Consider the following 22111-nt stretch of genomic DNA (forward strand, 5'->3'; position numbering starts at 1 on the left):
ATTTTTCTCATCCGATGTGACATGATCTGGTGGTGGATGAGGTTACGTAACTAACAGTATCACACCTGTACACTCATGCACACTGAGTTGTACACTTAGTACTTTTTGTTTAGCGTCAGACGTAAGCCTTAGGCATTGTTGTATGATTCATTTGTCGCTTACAGTCGACCACTATTAAATTATGATGCTTACAGTGGCATCTATTGCTACATTTTGTAACTATTTACTTTTCTTCTGACATACGTTTTCCCCCTTCTCCTGTAATATCCCGTTCCAATTTTTCGTCGTTCTGCCCAGAGGTGGTATTTGTAGCGCGGTTTGAAAGTTTAACTTTAATTATAATCTACCTGTATATTAAACACGTGAAAAGCCCTCATATTTTGTAATGATTCCGCAGGAAGGTGGTGCTGTCAGGGGTGAATAGCATCGAGTTTTTGTAAAATATGTATATGGTTTATTTACAGAAGAATGGAGAAAGCAGTTGAAGTCGACCTTGGAGAAAGTAAGTTTTGGTTCCGGATAAATGTAGGAACACGGGAGGCGATTGGGCCTACTCACTATACGACTTCCTCTAGAATATAGGTTAAAAAAGTAAACCCATGTTTACAGAATTTTTTGATTGAAAGAAAATTTTTGATAATGTTCGCTAGAACACAGTCTTTGAAATAATGAAAGTATCAAGAATAAAATACGAAGAACGCAAGATCATTTGAACAAAAACTAGACTGCAGTTATAAGAGCTTCAGAACGGGAAACGAAGGAGTAATTTTAGAAGGGGACTAAAGTTCAGAGAGAATAAACAAATTCTTTAAGGTTTGTGGACGATTAGGTAATCCCGCCAGAGACGCAATTAGCGTTTAGCCGAACTGAATGGAGAGTTTCTTGAAAAAGAGGTTGTAAGATGGAAGTCAACACAAGTAAAACAAGGGTGGTAGGATGCAGCCGAATTAAGTCAGACAATGCTGAGGGAATTAGACCAGAGAATGAGACACCAAAATTGGAAGATCAGCTTTGATATTTGGAAAGTAAAGCAACTGATGATGGTTGACTCGAGAAGTATTAAATGGAGAATAACTATAAGCAGAAAAGTATATATGAGAAAGAGGAATTTGTTAACATCTAATATAAATTTAAGTGTAAAGAGATCTTTGCCGAATGTATTTGTCTGCTATATAGGCTTGTGGGGAAGCAAAATATGAACGATAAGCAGTCCGACAAGAAGAGAATGGAAGGTTTTGAAATGTGGTGCTGTAGAGAAATTCTGACGATTAGGTGTGTAGATCGAGTAGCTAATGAAGTGATACTGAACCGAACTGAGGGAATGAGCGATTATGGCACAACTTGACTAAAAGGAGGGACTGGTTGATAAGACACTTCTTAAAGTGCGAAGGAATTGTTAGTTTCGTGATTACGGGAAATGTGGGGGTTTAAAGCCGTAGTGTGAATAAAGTAAACACGTTCAAATGAATGCAGGTTGCAGCAGTTTTTTCGAAGATGCTCTGGGTAGACTAGGGAGTAGAACTGCGTCAGACCTGTCTTTGGACTGAATACCACAAAACACCATAATTATTCCGTATTATGGTTATTTATATTTCTGGTACTAATTACAATGGCATGATCAAATAATATTTTGCATTAATTTTTATCTGTCTGTCTCTACACTTTGAAAGTTTGAAGCTGCCATCCAGCCACTCATTATGCTGTCAGCTTTCGCCTTTCGATTTCCGTTCCTTTTTTATTCTTTTTTTATCGCGACATTTTGCTAGCCTGAGACAAAATTCGACTTCCCTTTTGATCATAAAGGACAATGACCGGTACTGTAGGTAACGACACAATATTCTCGTGAACTTAGTCGAAGAAGATGAACTTCGGATTAGCGTAAGACGTACCGACAAATTCTTGACACTGTCGTCGATACTCGAGTTTGTTACCACGCTGAAAACAATAGCAGGATATCGGTATACGGCCATTGTCGTTCCTTTATTGCATTTGAAAGTAAGTTATATACCTGTCGACATCTAAATAAAAGCGGCAGGATTTTAGAGGCTGTTGATTGCCTATATTTAAAATTAACCTGAAGTCAATAACTAATTCTGTATTGATTTCATATGCGGGACGAAAATGAAATGGAAAGAGCGACATTTTCTTTGTGGAGACGGTGGCTGACATATTGTAAGGTATTATTTTTTTTATTTTTGGCTCAATCAATTTTTTATGATAAAATCACAATCAGTTTCGGCTTTAGAAGACCATCTTCAGATGCAACAACAGAGAACATAAAATCTTAAATTAAGAAGAGAGATAAGTGCTTTTCAAAATATTTACTTGTGAGCTCAGTAACGCGGTATTGCAGTGTATATGGCTCATAATTATGAGGGACATTTGATGAACTAGTGTGTCTGATTTTATGTTTAGTTGATAATGCATAAACACTTGTTCATCAAATACTCTCAGATTTGTGGACCAAATGCCCTCTAAGCTAACAGGTAGATCTAGTGAAAATAATTGCATTTCTTTCAGATCTTAATTTAATCTGTTTTGTTCTCTCTGAAGATGGCTTTTGAAGGTCGAGGATGGTATGATTGTGTCATATAAAAACTTATTGAGCCAAAATGGAAAAATAATACCTTAGAAAAAGAAATTGTTTCCTAAAAACACGTAAAAATGTGCCGATTGCTTTGTTACTGCAATAGATCCTTCGCTGTTGAATACCATACGATAGAGTGGTGGTTGGTTGGTTTAAAGGGAGGGAAGGGACCAAACAGGTTGGTCCTCTAATATGGTACACGCATTCTCTGCTTATTAACAGCTAGAGCAAGTTTTTCTATTTCTTTACGTCTGTGGCGGTTAATGAAGGGGAAGATGGGCTTGAAGTTTGGCGACCCTTTGGGCATACCACCTTTCATCCCCAGTTAATTACGTAGCCCCTGCAGAGGCACTGCAACCATCTGAGCTAAGTAGCAATCCATCAGGATGAGTAATTGTATGTATGAGGGGGAATGTCTGAGTTTGTTTGCTGCTAGCAATAAAGGTCGTGTCACTAGATTTTTTTCTCTATCGGCGAGGAAAGCAGCGAGTTTGGCCAGGACGGCAGAAGTCAAAGAAACAGCTACAAGCAGGAAAGCATCTAGGCTTCTACGAAAGTGTGACCGCTTAGCTTGTAAGTGGAGGCGGTTGCATATCGCCATAAAGTTGGCTCACGAGGGCGGCCCGGGCGCAGAAGGACAATGGCCAGCGGCCTACATTCTGGACGCGTACTATCCACCTCATGTGTGTGACCAACAAACGGGCGCTGAGCCTTGTGATTTGCTCTAGGAAGGAGTGCTTCGTCTGCAACAAGCGCGGAATGCATGCGCGTTCCTCTGGCGCGACGTTCAGCGAGGGAGAGCGTAGATTTTGACGGCAGACTTTCTCATTGGAGGAATACCGCAATACCGTATCAAGGCGGGAGTTCTGTCACCTTGTTATAAGTACACCACTGGCGCAATTTGCGTGGGCAGCTTGGCCATGGGAAGGGGCAATTTCTGGCTACACCATGTGGATTTGGCGTCGAGAAGGGAAGAGAGGAGAGATTTTCGTGGCATTTGGTGTATGTCCACCATAGAGGACAGTCTGGGCAGTTCGGCCAAGGTAAGCTGTTTGCTCCGCCAATTGACAGAGAGCTGCCACAGAGGACAATCTTGGTTTTTCCGGCGCACCAGCTGTAATTCTCTGCACATCTCGGCGTGAGGGTACGCTGGTCGCGACCTCTATAGTAGCACATCTACAGCCAGTCTCCACTTGACCCACTGTGCAGTTCAGTGGTGATCATATCTGCAGCATGGGCCTGTTAGCACTCTTTGTCTGAGGACTTAATCTTCACTGCAGCGAGTACATCTGACAAAATGGTTCAAATGGCTCTGAGCACTATGGGACTTAACATCTAAGGTCATCAGTCCCCTAGAACTTAGAACTACTTAAACCTAACTAACCTAAGGATATCACACACATCCATGCCCGAGGCAGGATTCGAACCTGCGACCGTAGCAGTCACGCGGTTCCTGACTGAAACAACTAGAACCACTCGGCCACAATGGCCGACTGCAGCCCTGTACTTCAAACAACCTATGTCGTACTGACGTTCATTTAGCGGTTGATAATCTGTCACTGCCTCACATATAGCCATTACTTTGAGGGAGGCATTACTGTAGCTTGAGCCACTCCCCTTTAGTAACTTTGCAAGCCATCAACATCATCTGTCACTGTGTATTTTACTTCATAGTTTTTCTGATTTGATCTGTTTGCTAGTTCTGGGAATGCAAGTGTTGGATTTGCAATAAGCTATGTCTGAAAAGAGTAATATTTCTTTTCAGTGTCCTATACATTCTGAGCATTTGAATTGCAATCAATTTTTGTGACGTGAGGGTATGTAATAAGGGTAGGAAACCTCACAAATGGGCGACCGTTTGAATATAATGATATACAGTCAGGTATGAATTACTTGCTTTTTAACATTTCATGTGAGAAACAGATTGTGAACAAACTAGACTCGTGATAGTCTTAAGTTGCTGGTGAGGTACGTACTAATATTTGTACTCTCGCTCCAGGTGTATAATTTATTGTGTTTCTTATGTTTGTGTTCCTTGGTTTCTACACCACGTGTGTTCTTTGATTATTGGATTTGACAGTGGCGTTGTGAATTTTTGAAGGATTACTGTCCTGATGTGTTTGTGCATTTGAATAGCGAAGGTATTTAGAGGAAATATGTTCACTGTAGGTTCGTGTTTTGAGATGCTTTTTTTGACGTATGAATGAGAACTAGGAGCAGGGCGAGGGTCGTTAATGCAAAGCGCGAAGCAGCGTGCTCTCTTAACGTGGAGAACAATCAGAGTATAGATCGGCTGCTAATAGGCACAGTTCTGTATCAGGTTAAGGGGACCCAGAAGCCGACCGGAAATACATTCAAGTATCGGTTTGGCGAGTATGTATATACTAGAGGAGCTAATAAACAAAGTTATTTGGCCTACGCGTCTCAGCTATGGCCATTTCGCACCAAGAAAGTGTCACCTAGAGCTGCTGCCTCTAAGCTGTTTTAACAGCACAGAAACAAGGATAAGAAAGGTATTTCACGAGGATGAGGTAGTTCACAGTACAAACTCGTCAGGGGCTAACGATAGAAATGCGGTCCCATCTCTGAGAGCAAATACTGAAAGCAGCATTGCGACGGATAGCATTTTCTATCAATTGTGAAGATATGCTGAAGAAAGGCGCAGAGAAGTGGAAGAAACAAAAAGAGCGATTGCGGAACTCGAAGGTCGTTTAGTACAAAGTATCAAGGGTGTGTTAGGAGAGGCAGTTACGTGCAAGACGCAAGCAGGAGAAGCAAAAGAGACCAAAACAGAAGCAAAACGGGATGTTAGTGTTGCTAGAACGGAGGCAATTGGTGTAAGCGCACCCGGAAGTCGCTTTCGGCCAGTTCGTGCATGATCGTAAAGTCGAAATCGTGGAGGACGAGAATCCACCTGGCCAACCTTTCGTGGGTTAATTTCGCAGTGAGAAGCTCGCCTATTGCATTTTTTAAAATTGTAGTTGTGGCGCAAAAGGAAAACATTTTGGTATACACTATTAGCGGAATGTTGCGTTTGAGAACTATGTTTTCAATAGCATGAAAGATATCAAGGACAGAGACCCTGCGTTGCTTTCATTGAAACGAAAGTGGAAGGACAAAAGTCAAGCCGCAGTCCGGAGGTTTTACCACCTGAGGAAGGGAGTTTTGTTCCAGCGCAGCAACATTCAAGTATCGGTTTGGCGAGTATGTATATACTAGAGGAGCTAATAAACAAAGTTATTTGGCCTACGCGTCTCAGCTATGGCCATTTCGCACCAAGAAAGTGTCACCTAGAGCTGCTGCCTCTAAGCTGTTTTAACAGCACAGAAACAAGGATAAGAAAGGTATTGTCAATGTCTAAGTCTTGTTAGAAGGTAACGCATACTACGGTGAGATTACGACCCCTATTGTATATGATAATGACAAGAAATTGAAACTGTTAGCCGCGACGGACTTGATGGAACCACTCCCTAAGACCCAATGGTAATTCTGCTACATAATGGTAGCCGTCGTACCGACATCAAAGTATGTCACATTAACTCCTCTGAAAAGGGCAACGGGACTGTCGGTGGCAAAGGCTTTAAGAAAAAGTTTCCTGCCTCAGGTTGGACAAGTGGACAGAAGAATTCCCGACAACGGGCCACAATGTGGCAGGCAACGCTTAAGAGACATTGGATCGAACCAATCTACGTATATATCATCACATCATCTGAGCTCAGACGCGGCGGAACGTGTGATGAAGAAATTGGGAAATATATGTCGGACATATTGCGCAAAACAGCATTCAGTGTGGGATATTCCCTGAAAGATTTTCAAGATATTATTAACGTGGTACCCCATGGAACCACGATGATGTCCCTTGTTAGTGTACTTAAGAATCGTCAGCCTAAGGACCTGCCACGAGACACCGTTGACTTCCCCTCAAGAAACCGAGAACATCACAAGAAGGTAGAAGAGGACGCACTGTGCAAACTACCGGTCGCAGGAAGGAGAAGGAAGGAAAACACTCAGGAAACAAAGGACGAAGGAAAATAGGTCGACCAAGATGAGAAATACGACGCTTGATTCCCCCTGAAGAAGGAGTATTTACTGTATTTTATCTTACCGAACTAGAAAAATGAAGCATCTGGTTAAATTAGCTCTGTGAGTTCCAGAAACAAAAGAAGTGGGGGGGGGGGGGGGGAAGGCCATGATGAGAAAATGGGCACTTCAATTTTGCAGCCACAGGGCAGTCAATCAAAGGCAGTTGGTACGTCCATTTTAGTCGGTAACCATGCACTGAAGGATAAGAGGTAGAAGCAGGACGTTGACAAGACCTTCGAGGCCAAGTGTGACATGTGGATTTACAGTTTTGTTCGTTTCTTTTGTGTGCTCTAACGTGTTCGCAGAGTGAGAAAGGCAATCACCTGGGCTTTACCAAGGAAGACAACGGTGAGTTGGTGAACAGAGGGGAACGTGCGCAATTGGAATCTCATCTAGTATTACACTTAGTTGATTTTATGTTGGTAAGGCTAAGTTACCATGCTTTATGGTCAGAGAAGCTTCATTTTTGTTATTCATGACGTTCAACGGTGATGTGTAGGCTATTGGCATGTGAGATTGGGGTCATTTTGACCCATATTTGGCTTTTAGACGACGTTGTTAGGCCTGACCTTTTAATGGGGCCGGCCGGAGTGACCGAGCGGTTCTAGGCGCTTCAGTCTGGAACCGCGCTGCTGCTACAGTCGCACGTTCGACTCCTGCCTCGGTCATGGATGTGTGTGGTATCCTTAGGTTAGTTAGGTATAAGTAATTCTAAGTTCTAGGGGATTGATAACCTGAGATGTTAAGTCCCATAGTGCTCAGAGCCTTTTGAACCATTTTTTTTAATTAATGGGACTCCGACACCACACACAGTTACTCCCACATTACACTCTTAATTTTAGTATTATTATTTGTATGACATAAAGCTTTCAATTGTGCAGGAGTTTAGTACTATTATGTATAACTGGGAATAAGTTACATCATGGAAATATGTATTCGATCCTCCCTTAAGGAATCTGTCAGTATTTTACATGTAATCATTTATGTTACGTATATGAATTGTAGGAGGCCGATCCCTTATGCGGCATGCAAAAGATTTTTCCAGACGGTGCCCAGGAGATTGGCGACATGAGAAGCAACAAGCGACCGGTTCTCTGGAGAGGGGAATGAAGCAGGTATCACACAGGGCGCGTGTGCGGTGACACGCAGAGGTTTCTGCAAAAAGCGCCACTACTGGAAGGAGGTCGGTCCTGCTCCTACCTGGCCAACCTATTAAGGGATGTCCGCAGCCACGTGACGAACCGGCTCACTGGCAGATACTTGTCTGCGACTAAGGCTATAGGAGGTGGACTGGCGCTCGCGAGAGTGGGGAGATACGCGTCACCCCTTTCACGATGAGAGCGAGCGGGCAAATTTCTCCACTGTAGGAACAATAGCTCAGTGGCTAGACTGCGGTGATGAGAGACACAACGATACATAGTTACACTGAGAGTGTATGCAAGTGATCATTTGACCAATCTGTGACTGTTACACAGATCTGTGCTAGTAACAGAATTCCCATACTATCCAATTTTTCCTTGGGGGAAGAACGCCTTACTACCGGCTATAAAGATATTCTCTTTGATCAATACATCTATCAAATTGTATGCTAGTATCCTGACACCTCAAGAATCATTACTATCACCCACTGCCTATCTGCCCGATCAAGAGACATTTCTTCTCATTGACATCTGAAATTAACACCAATCTCAAAGACAAGGCCAATGACGTCACCATGAAATAACGAGCCCTCAGTCGTACCACTGTCAAAGAGTCCGTACTCTGAGCCATCCGTGCTGCCTCACAAATCGTTGGCCTCGCCGCTTGCTGACGTCCATGTGCTGCGAACCACACGGCCCCGTCAAGCCAATTCCCACGACTGAAGGAAGGATTTCTTCCACTGTATACGAATGTATCACACACTGTGGTACAGCCACAGATAGTCCTGTCGCTCCCCGTGAGATCTGCACTCTCCATTCGACACCACATTCAGGCGTAACTTTGTTCGGCATCTTGAAGTAATTGAGATACAAAAGAAAAAATAGTGTTGTGTGAATAAGTCACAAAAACCTTCATGATTTCATTGCAAGATGTTTCTATGTGTGTGAACGTGGGGTAAATGGAGTTAGCAATATTGCCTCTGTGTAAAGTATGTGATATGGAAGACCTTCAGTCAAGGATAAATTTTCTATGGAATTTTACGGAGATCATTGTTAAAGAGATTCAATATTTTTGTAAATGTAAATATATGTCCAATTGTACTGGAATAATTGTAAAACTGACCTCAGTAAATGTGAGACACGTGTATGTTCCCATGTTAATTTTGACTTTCAACTAAAAAAGCTTGTCAGAAGTACTGATGTGACCAACGGCCCACAAATTTATTCATTACGGATTCCTAAATGGCCTTCAGCCCATGTGTTCAGAGCATAAATGTGAAAGTGATGAGTCGTTTGATCTCCTTTTGAATGTATTTGTGTTGGGTAATATTTAATTTAGTTAGTAGCAGAGTCGGGTGACTGACGAAGTATTCTCCAAGTTTTCTCCTTTCCGTTAAAACGAACAAGAATGGTTTTATGCAATTTAATTTTTTTTTCTCTTTTCTAATCTAAGTGAGACTCTTCCTAAGCGAAATAATTTCTGCCAGTGGAAGGTAGTGAAAGGTGGTACCCTTTGGGCACACCATCTTTCATCTCTTGTTAACCGTGAAGTCCCTGCAAAGGCATTGCTGCCATCTCAGCTACGTAGTGACCCACAGGACGATTAAGTATGATAGCGAATGACAGAGTTTGTTTGCAGCTAGCAGTAACAGTTATCGCACTAGATTTTTTTTTTCCGTGCCGGTGAGTACGGCGGGGAAACGTGACCAGAGGAGCAGAAATCAAAGAAACAGCTGCAGGCTCTTCCAGTTAATCACGCGGGCTTCTACAAAAGTGTGACCACTTTGCTTTGAGCGAAGGCGGTGGCACCTCGCCCAGATTTCATCAGGACAGTGGCCAGCAGCCTGAATTCCGGAGGCATGTTCTCCTCCTCAAGTGTGCGACCGACAGACCGGCGCTAAGTTTTATAATTTGCTCAAGGAAGGAGTGCATTGTCTGCCGTAGGAGTGGAATGGATGCGCGTTTTTCTGGCGCGAAGTTAAGCGGCGGAGAGCATAGATTTTGGAAGCAAACTTTTCATCGGAGGAATACCGCTATGCCCCGTCTAACCGGGAGTTCTGGCTCGGTGTTGTTAAGTATGCCATCGGCGCAATTTGAGTGGGCAGCTAGGCCATTGGAGGGGACAGTTTTTGGCTAATCCACGAAGATTTCGTGTCGAGGAGGAAGAGAGGAGAGTTTATGGAGGCCAGTCTCCACATCACCCATTGGGCAGTAGAGTGGTGAGCATATCGGCATCCTGGCCCTATCAACAATCTTTGTCCGAGGACTTAGTCCTCTGTGCAGCGAGTCTATCTGATCTGAAGCAGCGTGGAATGTTGCAGAAGAAGCTGTTGTATCCTGTATCGAGTACAATGGCCACTTTCAGATTTACGTCTTGATAACATTGCAACGGAGGTAGCTACATATTCGTACTGTGTTCTTCTGTCAGTTAATGTTAATGGCACAGTCCTCATCCAGAGGTCGCAGCAGTTTTAGTACTTCGTGCCAGCGCATTCAGGAACTGAAAGAACGCAGTGATGTCTCTAGTCACCGACTTCAAATAATTTTAAAGACAAACGGTCATACGCATCATACCAGATTCATAACAGATTATCTTGAAATATCGTCCTTAAGTGCTTTCATCGCTATCGTATTAAAGAAACTTCGTGGAAGATGAAACATCTGCGAGAGTAAACTCGTAGTTCGGACTCAAATCTACTTCAGTTTCTAGTTCTGACACTTCTGTTGAAATCAACCTCGTCTGTGTTGCTAGTGAACTCGCGTTTATGTTGCCTGCATTCATTACACGCACTGTGCATAGCACTGTATTGTTTTCTAGCGTATTTTTCTATCTAAATATTGTAAAACATTTCTGGTTACCCTGGATATACTTCTTGTTGTCAGACTATAACTTTTTTTAGAACTCAAGGCCATTACACATGGAAACGCTTCGTTGTTACCATAATACAAAAGTATTAACCGCAGAGGATTAAGCTGTTCAAGAGAATGTACAATGATTCTTAAATAACTCTCCATTTACGAAAATCGGTAACTCATTCACAAGCATCCAGAAACGCGGTGTCGAAAACACTATATCCATCTTTGAGGACATTTTGAGCAGGAGTGATTTTTATTTTAGTATTCCAATTTTATACTTCATTTTAAAATTGTTATATGGCTTCTTTTCACATGTTTTATGCTTTTCGAGATTTAACAACCAAGACGAGCATGTTCTTCCGTCTTTAGTGACTGTCTTTAATATCATCTTTCATTCGAGACGCAGTACCATTAGCCTATTTTTTTAATTTCGTCGCATTTGGTGTAACGGTCGATGTGAATACACTCAATGCTGAACACTTGAGGCTGACTTTAAAAGCCATGATGTTTCACCGGACGTAAGAGTACATGCTGGTCGGTTACAACAGAGCAGAACTCACTCTGCTAAAATTCATTTCACTCCGTTCCTCCTCAAGATCCCTCATTCACTTCTGTAGTCTAATATAAGATGAAAATAAGCTGAAATAACAAATTCGCGCAGTGTACGGCTGCGAAATAAGGAGATGTCACATCTGTAGCGGAGTTGTTCGAGATATGTACCGTCTCAGCCATTAAGATCAGATCTCTGAGACTCCATTCCGGTTGTCTAAGACCACTGTCTCCCTTAATCTACGTTTATCGCTGACTAGACGCAATAAACAGTTTGATGGGATGGCTATCTTTCTTTCCTTCTTTTTTCCTTTATTCTGTATACTAATCTTCCTTCCTGCAATAGGGGCACGGTCACTTCCCTCTTCACTATCGATTGGGCTCGGTACATTCATGAACAAAAGATTCGGTTCAAGACTTACTGTCGTTGGTCTTACTGCAAATGGGATCGCAGCTCCATGTATGGAAACTTCTCTGTTGGAGACGTCCTCGGCTGTACGACCTGAGCATCCTAACGTAACTAGTGAAAGATGCAAGTACATTGATCGGGAAAGAAGACGTTCCACTTCTGAATTTTTACCTACCCAAGTGATGCTTCTCAAAGGGGACCAAAACCCGGAATATCTCGTTGTTTAAAGACACCACGCTCTTCGTCACACATCATTTTCGATGAAGATGCAAATGGTGCAAACGCACGGGGGAACTTTCTCGTAAATTAGTGCAACAAGAACCACTTGAATTTTATGCCCTTCAGGCAATTTGAGGATGGACATATTTAAGTGCTACAGGCAAAAGAAGATGCCGATTCATTAATTGTAGAAACAGCTATTTCCAGGTTGCTGAGTCTGGCAGTGTGGCAATCGTAAGCAAGGATATATGTGTGCTTGTTCACCTAACGGCTCGACGAAACTTCTACAACAACCTATACTTCCATAACCGGGAAGAGGGAAATTAGCAGGACTGTGGTACTCCAGAAACTCTTTTAATTTCGATCGTGCGTTTGTCCTTTTCAGCCATACCTTCACAAGGTGTGATAAGACGTCCTCTTTTACTCTTTCATTGGCCAAGGAAAAGGGATATTAATAAACCTTATGGACCAACAACCACACCTCAAAGTGGAAGCTGCTGAATTTGTTAAAATAGCACAGGCAGGAAAACAGCCGATGTTAGCACTGCATGGGAATTCCAACTGCACGTCTTTGGATGAGATCAGGTACGAGCTTTTCGTAAAGTCTGCCCTGAGAAAATCTTTCAAACATGAAAGGCTACCGCCAACATCGGAAGCATCAGACTGGCATTCATTGCTATCCCACCACCAAGTGCATTCCTGGCTGCGTCAGAAAAGTGATCCATGCCATTTGTTTAACTTGACAATGACGAAAGATGAGGCACCACACAAGCTACTGAAAATGGTTTCCTACACATTCAAAACAGGATGCAAAACAGTATGTGGAGGTCGAAAATCTGGACTGACTTGCTCCTCGACGTGCAAACACTGTTGTGTCTTATCTTGCAAGAACGCTCTATAAACTGGAATCGACAAGGTTGAGGAAGAGATAGAAGGTACGTTCCAGGAGAAGAAAGTTGTTGAAGGTGCCGCTATGGATCATCAAGAGCGGATGCCGGATCGGGACCTGCTGCAGTCTCACAAACGACCTCGATGGTACTGAAATTTAATAAAATGTGAATCTCTGATATTTAAATTGTTTTTAACGTTGATGCCCTTTTGTCATTTGTACAAATTTTACATTACTCTTACGTAAATATATATCGGATGTTACCATGTACTTGCCTTTCATTTTAACAACCCACTCTTACCATTTAATGCAACGATGAAAACGATTAATAACGCACATGAATGAAGAAGATTAGAAAGATATACACATTGAATACATATGTTCTCATTAGAGAGCAGTCTTCAAACTGGAAATTTCGTTGCATTGACTATCTTTGACTTAAAAGTAGAACAACAAAAAGGAATTACTTTGAATTTCGAGTGTATGAACGTTTAATAGTACCTAAAAGCGAAAAAGTACTTGCTTTTGTAACATAAAATTTCATGCTCTACAAGTTCGATAACTTGACATTTTTCCATTTGAAGTAACCGTTTTGGAGTTACAGGCGATAGAGCCGACTTCTTAGCCAAATCGTTAAAATTGAACGAACTACGACAATTGATTACAGCCAAACGGCTGCACCAATTTTTACGTTTAAATAAATCATTCGACGCAAAATTTAGTGCTCTTTCGTTGTGGTACGGGTACCATTTTCATTAGGATGTATGGTTTTCGAGTAATAGACGAAAACGTGAGAAAAGTGGGAAAATTTCTTGATTTTTTAGCCACAAAAAGAGGGTTTTTGAGGTGGAAAATCTGGATTCAGCATACTCTCAACCAGATACACAAGAAAAATTAAAATCTTCTACCTCGTTATTTGCAAGCAAAGGGCCCTTGTTGTGATGCCGTTACTGGACTATTACGCGACCATGTTCACTGCGTTGCAGCGTTTTCTCAAGTTTTAAATGTGTGTCCCACTGACTTAATTACCTGCCTTTCAGAGCTGCGTTATTCAATGATTTCACAATTTCAGTGCACCGTCGCCGTTAGTTCCAAACGTCACAAGCTCTGGCGTCAGAAAAAGAGGCTTTATACCTGGCAGCATATCTTTACTCTGTCCCAAAGCATTTTCTGCTTGAACATACTTTTAACAAAATGAATGTCTCTTTCTGAGGCATTACTGCTAGGCACAAACGATCCTCTAAACTTGGCGGATCGTGGCTCTATACCGACTATACCTTCCTTGGCACAATTAGGTGTGTACGTTGACAGCTTGTTTACAGTCTTCTAAATTTATGACAGTAACAGGGATCAGGATCCAGCACTCAACGTGAATAGCTAGGAAGTGTCTAAAACTGTTCAGTAGCCTAGATTCCATAAAATATTTCTGTATTTAAGACAACCGGTTTCGACTAACTATTCTGTCATCCTCAGATCTTAAAATCTTTTGTTCTAAACAATTTTACGTTGACCGCAGGCACAAGAATTCACGTGGATAAAAATAGTACATCATAAAAAGTTTGTCATCGCTAAAATATTTAAAACATAAACTACCTTGTGTCACAGGCTATGTTCATTTATGGTTTTTAACTATTAGACAGACTGCAAAGTGAGAAAATTCAATCAAATAATTAGGTGCTTATATTTTCTTTTTTTATAATCGGTAGAGTTTTTTAACGTTCTTAAACTTTCGATTTGATTTTCATTTAGCCTCTTCATTGCACAGAAAGGAAGATATCACAATAACAGAAAATGAAACTTCTAACGGCTTTTTCGAGCATGTCGTACTGCGTCAAAAACGTAACTGCCGAACCATACGCAACAAAACCTGCACTTCGTGGACATCCTTCAAGAGAAATTCTGTGAAACATGTTCCATTCCGTGACACTATTAAGGGAGTATGGGAGTAAAGGTCTACGAAATAGGTAGGCATTTTAAAATGATCTGGTTATTAGCAGGACAGGCCATGCTTTTTCTAATATTCCGTTAGTATCTGACTAATTGACGAGACCACACAGACTGATTTGTACATTAAAAGAGCGATGGAGGGGAGAGAGTAAATCATAAGTAAAGTTTTTAACAAACCATTCCGTCTCTTTATTCGAAACACGGAAGCAACGGAAAACCAAATGAATAAAGTCGCGTGAGGATTTAAAAAGTTTTATATATAATTTTTCCCTCAAAATTGAGTAAATTATGTGACGTCAACGTCGAAGAAAATGATGATTAGACTGTTACTGTGAGGATAATTTTGAGAAACTTGCATGAAGCAAGTTAATTCAGAAATGTGAATCCATAAAATGTAAAAGGCAGTGAGAGTATGCAGATAAAATTATCCACTAACGAGTACATTTGTAACCGGAAGCGAGTGACACCACGATCGCTACGGAATCACGCAGAGACTTGGAGACGGTACTTACCTCCGGTGGCGATACATGTGATGTTCACGCTGGAGCCCTCGTTGTACGGCCCTAGGATGTAGTGAGGGATGTTGGAACCTCTCTCTTCCATGATAACGAGCTTCTCAGGTGGTACTGCAACAACACACAAGAACATAATGAATATTTATTAAAGAAAATGCAAGTCACCTATAAATCCTAAGAGGTAACGCAACACACTCAGCACAGTACAAATGCTTAGTTAAATGCGATAAATGTTTGTCGGTGTTTTGGACGAAATGTATAAAAGGAAATATCCACAGAACCCTTTATTTAAACAATTATGTTTTCTGCGCCTCCAAAAAACCTTACCATAACACAAATGCTGGAGTCTGGGCTCGAGTACCGGTTAAAAAGAATCCATACTCTCTGTTGCGCACTGCAAGACCCTTCCTGGAATCAATCCTTACGATGTGTCTAAAACTTTCCTCAGTTGTATCCTTTCTCCATGGAATGCTAATCCAGTAAGATACGCAACAGAGATCCAATGGAACGTAGAGGTATGAAAGAGTTACTGACTCCACCTCCTGTAGCTCAGTGGACGCTAAGCAGACGAGCAGAGTTTTTAATAGCAGATTCAGGGAGCACAGGCATCGCCAGGGAAAAAGGAAATATAATCTGTAATAGCAATCGATAACGTTTCAGGTTCACGGCTATTCAGTGTCAATTGAATAAAGTCTCATTGTAGCAGTTTCGTACGTATGTGAAAGATTTATCCTTTAAGTGGTGAGTGGTGAGGGATGAGTGCGGTGGGGGGAGGGGACATAATATGTAGAACACAGAATCAAATTTTTCACCTAGAACGAAGTTTGTGCTAACAAGAAACTTTCTGGAAGATTAAAACTGTGTGGCGTGCCGGGATATAAACCTGGGACCTTCGCCCTTTAATGGGCAAGTGCTGTACCGACTGAGCTACCGAAGCACTACTCACGATCCTTTCTCAGAGTTCTACTTCCCCCAGTGCCTCATTTCCTACCTTCCAAATTTCACAGAAGATCTCCTGCGAAACTTGCACGACTAGCGCTCCAGGAAGAAATGATATTCCAGAGACATGGGTTACCCACAGCCTAGAGAAAAATTCCAGAACAAGATTTTTCACTCTACAGCGAAGTGTACGTTGATGTGAAACTCTCTCGGAGAGTAAAATTGCTTGCCGGAACTCGAAACCAGGAGGTGGTCCTGCAAGTTTCGCATATGAACCTGGGTAGCTCAGTCGATAGGTCCTAGGTCCGAAACCGAGCTCGGCGCACAGTACTAATCCGACAGGAAGTTTCTTGTAAAATACGGGAAGATCGACAGTGTCACATAAAACGTACCAATCACATAACACAAGGCGAAATTAAGTCACAATTCTCTAAATTAAGAACGTCAGTTTTTGCCCCCTCCACCTTTTGTCCAGGAGCATAGGCCAAATTGTGGTGTCACCGCCAGACACCATACTTGCTAGGTGGTAGCCTTTAAATCGGCCGCGGTCCGGTAGTATACGTCGGACCCGCGTGTCGCCACTATCAATGATTGCAGACCGAGCGCCGCCACACGGCAGGTCTAGAGAGACTTCCTAGCACTCACCCCAGTTGTACAGCCGACTTTGCTAGCGATTGTTCACTGACCTCTACGCTCTCATTTGCCGCGACAATAGTTAGCATAGCCTTCAGCTACGTTATTTGCTACGACCTAGCAAGGCGCCAGTATCCGTACTATTGATATTGTGAATCATGTACCATAAAGAGCGATGTTCTCCATGAATTGATTAAAGTTAAGTATTCCATCAGCTACGTCCGTTTTTCTCAATTCTAATTCCCTTGTCATGTTCCAGACCTCACGCCAGCCTGCGTGAGCTGAGATGCGTGCATTTCGGCCTCCTTTACTGCACGGTTGGCTCTCGTGCCTACTACAACACAAATAATGTAACATATGTGAAACTAGCCAAGAGTTGGCTTATGACGATCTCTGTGAAACTGTTATATGGCGGAATAAGGATCAGTTACTTGCTCTGCTGGCAGCGACAAAAATGAGTTCTTAAGATCTGTTGATATATGGATTGTTCACTTAGAGTTTTGATATTAAAATAATCTTTCCGAATGTCACAATTTGTAACATTCGTGACAGAAATATCAGTTCTCTACCGAACGAGGTGGCACTATGGATAGTACGCTGGACACGCACTCTGGAGGACGACGGTTCAAATCACCTCCGGCCATCCAGATTTATGTTTTTCGTGAGTTCACAAAATCGCTTCAGACAAATACCGGGACGGTTCCTTTCGAAAAGCACCGCCGATTTCCTTACCCATCCTTCTGTATTGCGAGCTTGTGCTCCATCTGATGACCTCGTGGTCGATTGAAGGTTAAACACTAATGTCCCCCTTCATTCTATTCTGTCAGTGAATATACTTGGATACAGGATTGTATTTTGTTTTCCAAATGTCTCTTAAGCACATAAGATATTCTACGCTTCGGTACAAATTGTTAATACCGACAGTATAGCAAGTCATCTACTAGAAAACTGTGTTAAACTAGACACTTCTACACGGTGGATGTTCTATTGAAGAACTTAGAGAAAGTTATTTCAGTTTCTTTTGACGGAAAACGAGAGCATCGCAGATATTCAAAGGTGCTTGCAGAATGTCTACGGAGATCTGACAGTGGACAAAAGTACAGTAAGTTGTTGGGCGAGGCTCTTGTCACCATCGCAACAAGGTGGCGCAAACCTGACCGATAACCCCCCCCTTCTCCCCCCCCCCCCCACTTCACACACACACACACAAACACACATACACTGGAAACTGAAAAAACGACTTCAGCGAATTCGTCGCAACAAAAACGCAAACGAAATTCTCCTTCCCCATGCCAAGAAAAGACCTCACACAAACCTGCATACCCGAGGGAATGGTACAAAACTTTGGTGGACTCTACTGTCTCATCAACCCTATAGCCCAGACCTCGCACCTTCCGACTTCCATCTGTTCGTCCTAATGAAGGATGCTCTCCGCAGTAAGCAGTACGTGGATGACGGGGAGGTAATTCACGCCGCAATTCCGGCGTCGACCAGTAGAGTGTAATCCCAACGGGCGTAAGGATCCTCCCAGTAAGCTGGCGTAAAGCTGTCACATTGAACGAAGATTATTTTGAAAAAAAAAGAAAGAAAACAGAGTTTTGTAGCCGAAAGAGTGGGGAGTAATACCGTGTATTGGAATTCTGAATAAAATCAACCAGTTTTCATAAAAGCACGTTTTGCATTACTTATTGAACGCTTCCTGCAGTAAAGCAGCAGTAGCGATAAGCTGCGAGCTCTCATTATACAGATCTTAAAATGGTACTTGTCCTGTTCTCTGTTATTATTGCTGCGACTTGGTAAGATTTTGTCTCGACATTTCTTAGGGTACTGAAGAACTTCGTTTTTCTTATATTATGTTGATCAATTATGTTAGTTATAAATGTTCACGTGTTTGGTCTAACGAAAAGTAGGCGACAGGCTGCAGAGACGACGTACATCCGCTTCGAAGCAACACGTTTCAGTTTATTCTGCTGTCGAAGAAGAGTGGTTCGACATCCAAGCAAGAGTAGTGGAGCGGAAGCGTTAATACCTCTATAAACGAGAACGCTGTGGAACATCCGCCTGCGGAGCTTTCAGCTAATTAGCAAGCTAACGAGAAAGTGCAGACCCTGCAATTAGGGGACGGGCAAAGGGCGATGATCACCAGCTCGTAGTACCCGTTTGCTATGGAAATCTGACACTTACCGCCAAACAGCCGTAAACAGCGTAGCGTCTGCCATTCCTCTCTCGTCACAGCAGGCGCGGCGACGGAGCTAACACACTTTCCTCGCCTTCAGCAAATTATGGATTTAATTTCCCGCATCGAATCTCTGTTATTAGTTTTCGCTGGCATTTATAGTTGCGAAAGAAAATATGATAAAATCCAGACGCCTATCAAACTCTTGTCGCTTGACTAAGCAGATTCGCTCAGTCGATAGTAATATCGTTTCAGCTGACATAACAAATTCATAGTGTCGCCTCCAAAATATAATCTGCCCGCTTTCTATCCGATTCAGAGTCAACAGGCTACCCTTTTATCTACGAATAACGCCATCATCAGAAAACTGACCCAAATTCCTCCACAACTGTTTTCTCCGAGCAGAAAATACACTGACAGAAAAAATAGCAACACCAAGAAGGAGTTTTGGGACACATAATAATAACCCTTGAAATTTATACGTCGCATAGAAGGCTTATGAGCTTCTACTGTGCTTGGGCCAAAAGTGTTGAAATTTTATTACTTGGTTATGAGGCCCGAATTGAGACCTAACAAGACCATTTTGACTGTGTTAGAAAGTGGCGTGCTTTCTTGTTGACCTATGTAGCAGTGAAGTTTTCACAATGTGTTTAGTCTGAAAATGTTGTAGGGAACTAACATTTTACTGTCTGTCACAAACGCTTTACAGAACAAAAGGCGTTGCATAATTATAGTGTCCTTTGTGAAGTAACGCGAAAGGAAAACTTAGTACCAAAACGGAGCTGTAACGTGCGAGCCTGTATCGTTATTTAAGTATTTCTTAGGTTACAAATATTTTTCATTAGTTTATTACTTTGTTTTACTTATGTTTTGGCCTGGTTGATTTTCTATTGACATATTTCAACAGCAGCGAAACATGACACCGATCTTAACAAGTTATAGGCCCAACATTACCTTGCAGTAAGTATCGTAAGGATACCAACTACTGACCCCACTGCCTGTGTATTTGCCAGTTGTTGTATAGCCCAGAAGCTGACGTAAAACGTGGATTCGATTACATAACTATCTTAATGATCGGCATAGTCCCAATAAGATCATACCACTCCTGTCTCACGAGGACAGATGTGTGCCCATTTTCATTAGTGCGACAAATAAGTGTATTCTCTGTGGTAAAGACACCTCAAAATCAAGGGAGGCGACTTCCTTCTTCAAATAAAAAATACACTCCTGGAAATGGAAAAAAGAACACATTGACACCGGTGTGTCAGACCCACCATACGTGCTGCGGACACTGCGAGAGGGCGGTACAAGCAATGATCACACGCAGGGCACAGCGGACACACCAGGAACCGCGGTGTTGGCCGTCGAATGGCGCTAGCTGCGCAGCATTTGTGCACCGCCGCCGTCAGTGTCAGCCAGTTTGCCGTGGCATACGGAGCTCCATCGCAGTCTTTAACACTGGTAGCATACCGCGACAGCGTGGACGTGAACCGTATCTGCAGTTGACGGACTTTGAGCGAGGGCGTATAGTGGGCATGCTGGAGGCCGGGAGGACGTGCCGCCGAATTGCTCAACACGTGCGGCGTGAGGTCTCCACAGTACATCGATGTTGTCGCCAGTGGTCGGCGGAAGGTGCACGTGCCCGTCGACCTGGGACCGGACCACGGCGACGCACGGATGCACGCCAACACCGTAGGATCCTACGCAGTGCCCTAGGGGACCGCACCGCCACTTCCCAGCAAATTAGGGACACTGTTGCTCCTGGGGTATCGGCGAGGACCATTCGCAAACGTCTCCATGAAGCTGGGCTACGGTCCTGCACACCGTTAGGCCGTCTTCCGCTCACGCCCCAACATCGTGCAGCCCGCCTCCAGTGGTGTCGCGACAGGCGTGAATGGAGGGACGAATGGAGACGTGTCGTCTTCAGCGATGAGAGTCGCTTCTGCCTTGGTGCCAATGATGGTCGTATGCGTGTTTGGCGCCGTGCAGGTGAGCGCCACAATCAGGACTGCATACGACCGAGGCACACAGGGCCAACACCCGGCATCATGGTGTGGGGAGCGATCTCCTACACTGGCCGTACACCTCTGGTGATCGTCGAGGGGACACTGAATAGTGCACAGTACGTCCAAACCGTCATCGAACCCATCGTTCTACCATTCCTAGACCGGCAAGGGAACTTGCTGTTCCAACAGGATAATGCACGTCCGCATGTATCCCGTGCCACCCAACGTGCTCTAGAAGGTGTAAGTCAACTACCCTGGCCAGCAAGATCTCCGGATCTGTCCCCCATTGAGCATGTTTGGGACTGGATGAAGCGTCGTCTCACGCGGTCTATACGTCCAGCACGAACGCTGGTCCAACTGAGGCGCCAGGTGGAAATGGCATGGCAAGCCGTTCCACAGGACTACATCCAACATCTCTACGATCGTCTCCATGGGAGAATAGCAGCCTGCATTGCTGCGAAAGTTGGATATACACTGTACTAGTGCCGACATTGTGCATGCTCATTTGCCTGTGTCTATGTGCCTGTGGTTCTGTCAGTGTGATCATGTGATGTATCTGACCCCAGGAATGTGTCAATAAAGTTTCCCCTTCCTGGGACAATGAATTCAGGGTGTTCTTATTTCAATTTCCAGGAGTGTATTTACTCTACATGTCTGAAAGTAGAATAATTCCGAAATGTCAAACAAAATACCTTAACCCAGAACATGGCACTAGAACATACTGAAAAAAATATCCAGAGCAAGTGAGTAGTCTACAATTCAGAATAAGTATCAAAGAATAAACAGACATACTTTGCTTCACTTTCAGCATTGCGTTGTGTTGCTTGTTGGTCTCGTATATTTATCTTCTAAGTGCAACAGTGTACCTTTATAGAGTACCTTCTTAACTCACAATGTTTGCCTTAGGTCATAAGATTCCACTGTCTCTCAGCTCGGATATTCAATTGACAATTTAGTTTCACACTCTATCGTCTCAAAAGCCGAAATGATGACACCTCATAACTGAGGCCACAGTAGAGGGTGAATACAGTGGTATTACTCATAGGTGACCTTTCTACCCGCTCTCCACCTCTTGGAATCTGAAGTACAGAGTTTTTATTCATTACTCTATTCTCGTACACTTCTCGAAGTGATTTCTCGTGATTCCGCTGAACTTCTTGTATA

General features: G+C 43.0%; 1 protein-coding gene across 3 annotated transcripts in view; it reads right to left on the reverse strand.

The window, feature by feature from the left end:
- Positions 1–22111, reverse strand: part of LOC126266744 (nephrin-like) — a 644568-nt gene that overhangs the window by 137435 nt on the left and 485022 nt on the right. For all 3 annotated transcript variants that reach the window (XR_007548914.1, XM_049971245.1, XM_049971246.1), the window contains exon 4: positions 15191–15304. Coding sequence is in view for 2 of the 3 variants with exons in the window: in XM_049971245.1 (XP_049827202.1) it covers positions 15191–15304 (114 nt within the window). In the remaining variant the exon portion in view is untranslated. The remainder of the gene's footprint in view (positions 1–15190; positions 15305–22111) is intronic.

This window comes from Schistocerca gregaria, chromosome 4 (assembly GCF_023897955.1).
Source record: "Schistocerca gregaria isolate iqSchGreg1 chromosome 4, iqSchGreg1.2, whole genome shotgun sequence".
In the NCBI taxonomy this organism is placed as follows: domain Eukaryota; kingdom Metazoa; phylum Arthropoda; class Insecta; order Orthoptera; family Acrididae; genus Schistocerca; species Schistocerca gregaria.